The 10,206-nt window shown below is 39.1% G+C and overlaps 1 protein-coding gene across 1 annotated transcript in view; it reads left to right on the top strand.

Annotated features, from left to right (window-relative positions):
• LOC138948651 (voltage-dependent calcium channel type A subunit alpha-1-like) overlaps positions 1 to 10,206 on the top strand; it is a 167,923-nt gene that overhangs the window by 143,145 nt on the left and 14,572 nt on the right. The window contains exons 37-38 of the mRNA XM_070320227.1: positions 4,709 to 4,726; positions 8,909 to 9,024. Coding sequence (XP_070176328.1) covers positions 4,709 to 4,726; positions 8,909 to 9,024 — 134 coding nt within the window. The remainder of the gene's footprint in view (positions 1 to 4,708; positions 4,727 to 8,908; positions 9,025 to 10,206) is intronic.

Genomic DNA, 10,206 nt, shown 5'->3' with positions numbered 1-10,206 from the left:
AAATAGTCATTGAAAAGTACTTGATTTTTCCAAATTGTTGCCTATACATTTCGTCAGCAGCTTGTCTTATTTAAAAAAAAATGCAACCCCCTTTTTTTTCGTCAAATACACATTTTGGGAGAATAAAAGATCGAGTGAAAACGAAAGTAGACGAACTAACTATTACTAGTCACCCGTAGTTGCTTCCCTTCCCGGAAGTTGGCAAGGGAAACAACTACTGAATGACTAATAGTTTGCAGACTTGAAAAACTGAAGTAAGCTTGGTGCTTTGCATTATTTTGAGGAAAATCATGTCCTTGAAAAGCATTTATTTGGTCCTGGAAATGTCCTTGAAAACTCATTGAATTGTATCAGCTCTGCCCTGCAGGAACCCTGCCACTGTAGCTGTAATAAAAAGTCAGTCAGTATTAAATTTTAAGGTTCATTCTTTTCTGATGTATGTCATCCTGTACTGAACCACCACAGATCTGTCCAAACTTGTACTTGGGGTAGGATCACCCGTCCGCTTGCACCCATACTAAAATAAAAATCAATGGCCTTACTGAGGGGTAAGGCGTAAAAGGAGGGTTCTGCTTTATTTGAGTAAATTGTATGAAAAGTGTACTACTGTATGAGTCATAAATGACTTCATGACCATGAAGTTGAGTAGGGGTGGGGAAGGGACAGGCACATCATAAGCAATATACTAATAACTGGCCAGATTGTATTTGTACTCTGGGAGAATCAATCAATCAATCAATTCTGGAACGCCGAAGAAGAAGAAGAATCAATCAATCACTATGAAGCTTATATAGCGCGTATTCCGTTGGTACAGTTCTAAGCGCTTGTCGAAGAGTTGTCAACACAGGACTAACACAGAAACTAACATCTACAGATGGACACGAACCCTAGTATCACACACTAGCAAACCCTGATAAACATACAACAAACAACTGTTTAACAATAATGTACACACCAATAGCTAGGTCCAAACAAAATAATATTAAACACAAAGAAAACACCCGAGAAGAGGTTAAGCCAGACATGAGATGTCAAATTCTGCTTAATGGTGGATTTCTGGCTTTCCAACTTAGCTCCAGAGATCAATGTCACACGCATTCCTTCTTTGCCACTACTAAAGCAAACATGTGCAAGATTGTATGTTACACGCTTTGATGCCGAAATCAATTATTTTGATTATGCATTTATTTCTGAAAAATGTTACCTTCACATACATTCAGTCACTACCTTAAACACTAATGTTTTCAGTATTCATTTCAAGTGATCACGAACATAGAAAAAAAGGTATCAAAGTGTTGTTACATTTTGTTGTGCATTCTGAATAGTGTGCCAACAGGCCTTGGTCAGTCAACCACGTTTTATCTGTGTACTTCGTATTTGACGGAAAAAGAATAACACCAACCCCGTTCTCCTGTATATAACTGAAAGCCACATTTTTTTCTTCATTCAATTTCTGTTTTCAAAAGCTTCGTCAACTTTCCACGACAAGCTCCCTTTACCAAGCTTCAATTAAGAACCCTGAATACAAAAGGTCAAAACAAAACAATAGGTACTACTTTCACTATCGTCGTCTGCAACGAAAACCGAAAATGGTGAAACGCTTTGCTACGTACACAGAGGACGAAATTTCAAAGAAAAGATCGAACCTTACACCTGTGACTAGGAAAAGTTGCATAGACAGTTCCGTGCGGATCTCACCACGTATCAACGTACATCCGATGCTCAGGACCTTTACAGATAGGTGGCGATTGAGGCTTCGTCTTCAGCTCTAACACGCACGCAGACAGTCAGGCAGGTCTAATCTGCACCAGCGGTGTTGGAAGGTTTTGATTTAGAAACACTTGAATGTTACTTCGACGAGATAAACGAACCAAAAGTCAAAAGTGTGCCCCAAATTCGGAAAATATTCTTTCAAAACGGCACGTACTGTAAAAACCATCAACATCACTGTGAGAAAATAAACAATACAAGCATAACCAGTTCCCCTGTGGAACATTTCGGGTGGACTTTCCCACGACCTGACCTACAAAAATCCTCCGTGTTCGTTCGCGCTTTGCATTCAATCTGTGTTAGTGCGCGTGTGTGTTTAGCTTTCGTTGGTATGTGCTGCTTGGTTCAAAATAAATTTATCTTTTTTCATTGAAAGATTCAGAAACGTTGGTTGATACTTTGTTGAATGCATTCAACCAGAAAAGACACGAAACACATTGAATCTATCTTCTGCGAACATGCTTGTGTAGGGTATGTGTAAAAGGGCAATTGTGTTTTTCAGTCTTGTTTTGTGCCTGTTATTTCGTCCCTCAAAACTCATTTCTGTCTTTCTATGCCTATGCTGTGAGACATAATCGCTATTACGAGTTAGTCGTGTGATAGAGAGTTTTCTTGCACACTCGACTGCTGCTGTCTCACTTCGGCTACGCCGTCGTGAGACATCTACAGTCTCGTGTGCAAGAAAATTCTCTGTCGCACGACTAACTCGTAATAGCGGGTATTGTTAAGATCCCCAGATCTCCAGGGGCATGGGCGCGTAGCTCAGTCGGTAGAGCGCTGGTTCGTTGCTATAGGCATGGGTTCGAATGCTAGTCTCGGCAAGGAATGTATTTCCCAAAGTCAACTTTGTGCAGACTCTTTGAGGTGTCTGAACGCCCCCATGTGCAATACATTCGCACGATAAAGATCCCAAGCGCACATAGCTTGAAAAACATGAATGCATCATGTATGCAGGGGAAAATATTGGGTAGCTCGATTCTGTTGCTGCATGCTGTCCCCAGGGATGATAGCCTGAATTTCCTTCAGGGAATTTTCCAAGAACAATAAGAAATACCAAATACCAAAAAAAAAAAAAATTTTGCACTTTTCACCATCACCACAAGTTCAAGGTGTGGGGAGGAGATTCAAAAGCCAATTGAATAAAAGGTGAAAGTGTAGATTTCAGTGCCTTACAGACAGATGCAAACTTTATCTATAAGGATGCTTTATTTGAATGTGTGCTTCATTTTCTGTACGTCTGAATGTGTGTGTCTTCAATGGTCTTGCTGCCTGGGAATGAAGCACAGTTGAATTCCTATGCATCAGGTATCATTTTGGACTGTAATTGCACCTGTTTTGTCATTGTCACCATGTCCATTCCCACGTTCGGCAAGGGATTTATTTCCCAGAGTCAACTTTGTGCAGACTCTCCTCTGTGCCCGAACACCCCTTTGTGCATGCATGCACACGATAAAGATCCCAAGCTCACAGCAAGAGTCTCAGGGCTTGGAAACATGTAGCGCTGTACTGTATGGCAGCTCTCGCTTTCCTAAATGAGAAAGCAGCCCGAATTTCCATGGGGGTTACCTCACAGGACTACATGAAGTCTTCTCCTCATCCTGATCCTCGCTACTTTAATGGTTTTAAACATCTATGTAGAGTAGAAGAATGGTTGTAGATAATACTCTAGATTAGAAGGCATGCCTTTGGTATTTATTTTTAATGCAGTCAGTCTGCAAGTTTGTTTGTGGAACTTCATATGAGACACAATTCCCCACCCCACCACTTTGATAGGTATATAACTCCCTGCATCCTCATCATTTTATCAAGTCTGTTGTTGTCGTTACTTATTTACTTCATTATCTGCACTTTTTTTTTAACTCTTGTTGATAAAACATTTGACCGTCTGCACGTGTTTTCTTTAGTACATGCACTGTACTAAACAACTGCACTTTTGTATGTTGATTTAACACCTCTCTCTCTCTCTCTCTTTCTCTTTGAAGTTTATACTCATCACTTCACTAACACATTATTTTAACACCGTCACAACCTTTTTGTTCTTGAAAATATTCATTTATCAACACATTTAATAGAATTAGCAAAACAAAATGTATTACTGGTCGGTTGGGCAAATCACTATATTTTGATACACTTAAAACTGTATAGTAAGTATTAATTCCATCGCGATATAACCTTCGTGGTTGAAAACGACGTTAAACACCAAATAAAGAAAGAAAGAAAGTATTATGCTCACTATGATATTTATCAAATAATCAAGCCATGTATCAATTCACTCAGAGGCAGAGGGTTCACAAAACATACAACCAATATTTACAAACTCTATAAAATACTAAAGCAAAATGACCGAGGTCAGAAAAATGCCTACAAACACATGGTAAAGTCCTCTCTTTAAATTCTCTCTCTCTCTCTCTCTCTCTCTCTCTCTCTCTCTCTCTCTCTCTCTCTCTCTCTCTCTCTCTCTCTCTCTCTCTCTATTAATATGTCATTTGTACTATAGTTAAACTTATCTTTTATTTCTTCTTGTTTGTTACCCCTCAATGGGTGAAAAGAAGCATGTATACATTGCTTATTCTGTCACCCTCTTAAAATAAATTTCAATTCAATTCAATTCAATTCTCTCTCTCTCTCTCTCTCTCTCTCTCTCTCTCTCTCTCTCTCTCTCTCTCTCTCTCTCTCTCTCTCTCTCTCTCTCTCTCTCTTCTCTTGTCTTGTCTTGTAAGCATTTACCCACACACACACAAAAACACTCACACACACTCTTAATAGCCGTCTCAGTTTCAGTGATTTAATTTCTGTACCGATATTGTTATCATCACACCATTTCACTTAAGTGACCTGAGAATCTTTGTTCGATTACAAAACTGCATAATGTTTTCTTATGTTACATTGAGTATGCCAAGTGAAGTGTACTCACGTAGATGTATTTTCCTTCTTTTAGCTGGATCAAGAAGAGGAGGTAACTCCACGTTCTTTCTCTTTCTTGAATTTTTGAAACGTCTTGCAACTGTATTCAAATATAGTTTCTTTTGTATACATTTGTATGGTATATGTATTAGAAACCTTGACTTTTTTTGCACACAGTGTTTGAATCATCCGTCAAATGGAAACTTTATTTTTGCCTGATATTTTCCTTCTGCAAATGGTATTGGTAGATGTAGCATTCTATATTCATCAGTTTTTATTGTCAAATTCGTACAGGGTGTTTTGTATATTTTCAAGTCGTGTTGGCAATGTTTTACCATTCAAAAAGATTTACATACAGGCATGATTTTGTATCCATTGATTTTTCACATTTTTCATTTCATTGGCTTTATAAATCACCTGTGTTTTTTATGGCTTTGGTACAGTAGTACTTTTGTGTACAAGCTTTTTCACTAGATGTGTGATCGTACCGGAAGGGTCTACCAGACCTGGGAACCAATAAGATTTTGTCATATTTTGTACGCATGATTTTCAAAAATATACAATCAGTACGATATTACATTTAGTTGAACAAAAATACCACGAGAATAATTCCTGGACTACTTTTCTTCACAAGCGCATCCCGAAGCCAATCAGTATTTTGACACATGATTACAGTGAACATTGAAAGAAGCATTTGTTTTAAATGTATTGGTAAACTTAAATTACGGTGCGACAGACACTGCGAAGGATGTAACTGAATCATGGATGTTTAAATGCTCTGTGGAGCCTACTAGCTCATTTGTCTGAAAATAGACCAAGTTTGTATGAGAATACTCCAAGTGAAAAACAAGGGTTCCCAGGTCTGAGTATATTGAAGATAGTAGTGATGGGTTGGTTGGTTGGTTGGTTATTCATTTTATCCTCTCTTCAGCTGAGGTATTGCTATTCGAGACCGATGCAAGTTTATTTCTTTCCTCAGTTATAGTGATGGGTAACGGGCGGGGATGTAGCTCAGTCGGTAGCGCGCTGGATTTGTATCCAGTTGGCCGCTGTCAACGTGAGTTCGTCCCCACGTTCGGCGAGAGATTTATTTCTCAGAGTCAACTTTGTGTGCAGACTCTCCTCGGTGTCCGAACACCCCCGTGTGTACACGCAAGCACAAGACGAAGTGCGCACAAAAAAGATCCTGTAATACATGTCAGAGTTCGGTGGGTTATAGAAACACGAAAATACCCAGCATGCTTCCTCCGAAAACGGCGTATGGCACATGGCGGGGTAAAAAAACGGTCATACACGTAAAATTCCACTCGTGCAAAAAACACGAGTGTACGTGAGTGTTTCAGCCCACGAAAGCAGAAGAAGAAGTGATGGGTAACTTAGGTTTGTTATTCTCATTCATGACACACAACTATACACCCTTCCTCCCTCTCTCACTAAAGCCCTCTAGTCAACGCACCCGTACACCCATTCTTCAAAGACACTCTTCTGGTGGTTTTGGGGGGAACTATACTACTATCATAGATAGTAATCTGCGTAGAGAGTGTGTGTGTGTGTGTATGTCACAGTGTGTGCATGTGTGTGTATGCCTGCAGGCGCGCATGTGTGTGGGTGCCTGCATGTGTGCAGGCCTGTGTGTGTGTGGGTGTGTGTGGGTGGGTGTTTAGGACTGAAATTTGTCTGAGGTTTGTAGAATTCTGAAAAGAGCATTGGTTTTTAATTAAGGATCGTACATGTTTGATGTCTTTTTACACTTGCAGCACTTTAAATATCTTACTCCATCATTTATTTGTCAATACAGTGGAACACCCCTTATAAGACCCCCTTTATTAAATACTCCCTCTCTTATTAGACCAATTGTTTTCTCAGATTTTCTGTTCATAACCTCTGTAAATTTCCCCCCATTTTAAAACCCACCTTTTTAAAACCTGATTTTCTCAGATTTGTGGAGGTCTTAAAAGGGTGTTCCACTGTAAATAACGCTTTGTGAAGTGACACTGGATCATGGTATCCATCAATTTTGCAGAACAATCAAGACATCAAAATTAAGCTACACAAATGGATGTTTTCAGACTGACTAATTTTCTGCACACTTTTCGTAATTTGCACTGCACCCAGGTTTTACAGATGAAGCACGGTGTGTATGTGTTTAAAATGATAAGCAAAATAAAACAATAATGCTTTTGACAATGGTTTTTTTAACTGCTGCTGTTTAAAGATTTGTTGATTTTGAATGCTGGACTTTCAGCTTTAATTACAACATATTTGCATGAACATTTATTTACAGACATTGTGGCTGATATATATATATATATACATATATATATATATATATATAGTAAATATTCAAGGTAGTAGCATGAACTGTCTGGATATTTGTAATTTACTGTGATGAATTATGAACTGTGGTGTATTTTTTAAAGAATCTTTTGATACTAACAGGTTGGTTCAGTAATCTACAGAGTTCATTATACTAACAAAAATATATTCTTGATTTGTACTCTCCGCTCTTTTCTCTGTTTCTTTTTCCTTTTATGTTTGATTCTAATTAAGACATGGTTGTAATAATTGTTTGCTCATTTTTTTTATTTAAAGGAATTACTGTTAAACTGACTTGTGCAGAGTTTATTTTAATATTAGTATTAGATGATTACCTGGAATAGTGTAAGATTTGTTGGATAGGCGCATAGTCTCATATTGAAAAGGATGTAATTTTAGATTCATTGAGGTTTGTGAACTTTTTGTCCTTTTGGATTTTAAATTATGGAATATATAACTTCCATAGTTACAGTCAAGTACACTGGAGAATCAAACTCAAGAGAGAATCATTAGGAATTCAGATACATCAGCGAACTAAGAATATTTAACAAGAAGGTGCATTTACATCAAGAATATTTTCTTTAGTTCCTGTTGATATGAGACTTTAAAGAACAGTCTTAAACATTTACGCATATGTAGAAATTATTGTTGGTACGGCCATGATACTTAAAGCACCCTGACAGACGTGCTCTCTTAGGCTGGCAAGCAGATCTTGGCAATAATCGGTGTGTGTGTGTGTGTGTCTCTCTCTCTCTCTCTCTCTCTCTCTCTCTCTCTCTCTCTCTCTCTCTCTCTCTCTCTCTCTCTCTCTCTCTCTCTCTCTCTCTCTCTCTCTCTCTCTCTCTCTAATTGTGACGTGATGTGTTAACTTTTGTTTACTATGGAGTTTTTATTCCCTCATGGGCGATGGCAGATATTGTATTGAGACAGCAATTGCTCACATTATTACTCTCGTTAATATAAAAATAATCTTGCCTCCACATTTTTGTTGTCTTTATGGATAATACAATAGTGTGATATTTTATGTAATACAGGAAATGTACAATGTACCTAGTGCACATTAAGTTATTTGCTGTAGTTATACTGCAGGGGCGGAGCAGTTAAGCCAGAGGGGGGGGGGGTTACAACCTGGGGTCCAGGAGTAGACCCCTTGTGGGGTACATGGGCAAGGCCCCGTTGGGGGGTCTGGGTGGCTTTGCCCCCCAGAAACTGAAGAGTTTTAGCTATTTTATGAACAATTTATGGCTTATCCTTGATTTTAAACATGATCAACTGGTGTCAGCAGCCACTCATTATTTCTTTTAAAGTTAGTATAAATTTTTTTGACAGCCGGGGGAGGGTGTTCCTGAACCCCTGTAACTCCCCCCCCCCCCCCCAATCCGCCCCTGTACTGAGTAGTAGGACTTAGTTTTGTCATTGTTTGCAGCTGTGTTTAAAAAGGTAAGTTAAAGCTGCAAACTTGCACTTGAAATCTAAGTGTAATGATGCTAATAGGAGCAGCGTTCATTCAACTTAGCATTTGTGTGAAAGTGTGTGTGTTCTTTGCAATATGCAGGGTGCATGTGGCTATGTCTGGATTCTGAATTGGCAGCAGTGTCCAAGAAGAAACAACAGGTCTATAATAAACCACTTAGAATCCAAAAAAGTTCAGTCAGAGCTTTAAGGACCCTGCACATATTATGACATGAAAGTGTTGTTTTGTAACTTGAAGGATGTGTAAGATTTTCATGTGTGACATTTTGTGCATGGGCACGTTTTCTCTAAGGCATAAACGAAACAAATATGTTAGTTTCAAATGAAGTTCAAGTATAACCTCAAACAATGCAAAAGTGTCCTTGCATTATCTAAATAATCATTGCATGAGGAGTATATGCTTCAAGCAGATTAACTCATGTTACTGCTTTGTGTGTGATTTCAGAGACCTCCCTCGCTGTTCCGTCGTCTGATGGGGGCCATGAGAACCTCATCCACAGCCAGATCCAGTCAGAGTCTCGACTCGGAACATTCTGATGATAATTTTGATGGGGGTCACAGGTGCTTGTTTGGATTTTGTTTTAATTGCATGTGGTGTTAAGTTCAGAATGCATAAGCCTGTCTGGATTAACATGGGGGAGAATATTTAAGAAACCTGGGCAGTTTTCTTTCGTACACCACCCCCTGCCCCCACCCCACCCCAACTCCATCCACCTTTTTTTTTCTTTTTTTTTTTAAATACATTTTTTAAACTTCTTTTTTATAATCCTGTGCAATCATTTTAAGGTTTATTTGTTTCTCATTTATAACATCATTTTTGATAAGATTTTAGGAAAACATTTTTAGCATCAAAAGTTGAATAACTGTAAGAAAATAAAAGCAAAACATTGTACTCCAACTTTCTTATACCCTACAAAAAAGAAATCTCAAAACAATTTCAACATATTCATGTTTGGCTTATATACAGAACATTTCCTTCCTCCTGAAACATCCTTGCTTCTGTGACTGCTCTCGTTTTATAATAAAATAAAATAAAATGAAAACATTGATTAAGATACTCATCAGTCCAGACAGGCTGTGCAAAAATGGGTTAAAAATTCTGTGTCTGTTAAAAGTACAGTGGACCCCTCTTTTGAGACCCCCTGTTTTCAGACTCCCTCCCTTTTAGGACCCTGTTATTTGTTTGTTCGTTCATGGGCTGAAACTCCCATGGCTTTTACGTGTATGACCGTTTTTACCCCGCCATTTAGGCAGCCATACGCCGCTTTCGGAGGAAGCATGCTGGGTATTTTCGTGTTTCTATAACCCACCGAACTCTGACATGGATTACAGGATCTTTTTCGTGCGCACTTGGTCTTGTGCTTGCGTGAACACACGGGGGGTGTTCGGACACCGAGGAGAGTCTGCACACAAAGTTGACTCTGAGAAATAAATCTCTCGCCGAACGTGGGGACGAACTCACGCTGACAGCGGCCAACTGGATACAAATCCAGCGCGCTACCGACTGAGCTACATCCCCGCCCACAGGACCCTGTTATGATAGGTTTTGTGGTCATATCTCTGTAAATTGCCCCGACACTCCCCCCCCCCCTCCACCTTTTCTTCTGAGACTACCTCCTGTTAGACCTGAATTTCCTCCGATTTGTTAAGGTCTTGAAAGAGGCGTTCCACTGTATTACAAGATATACAGATGCCACTAGCACTGCTAAATGCAAACCTGGGATGACACAAATATACAATTAA

The sequence above is a fragment of the Littorina saxatilis genome, linkage group LG15 (assembly GCF_037325665.1).
Source record: "Littorina saxatilis isolate snail1 linkage group LG15, US_GU_Lsax_2.0, whole genome shotgun sequence".
Classification (NCBI taxonomy): domain Eukaryota; kingdom Metazoa; phylum Mollusca; class Gastropoda; order Littorinimorpha; family Littorinidae; genus Littorina; species Littorina saxatilis.
This window is presented reverse-complemented; position numbering and strand designations above follow the sequence as displayed.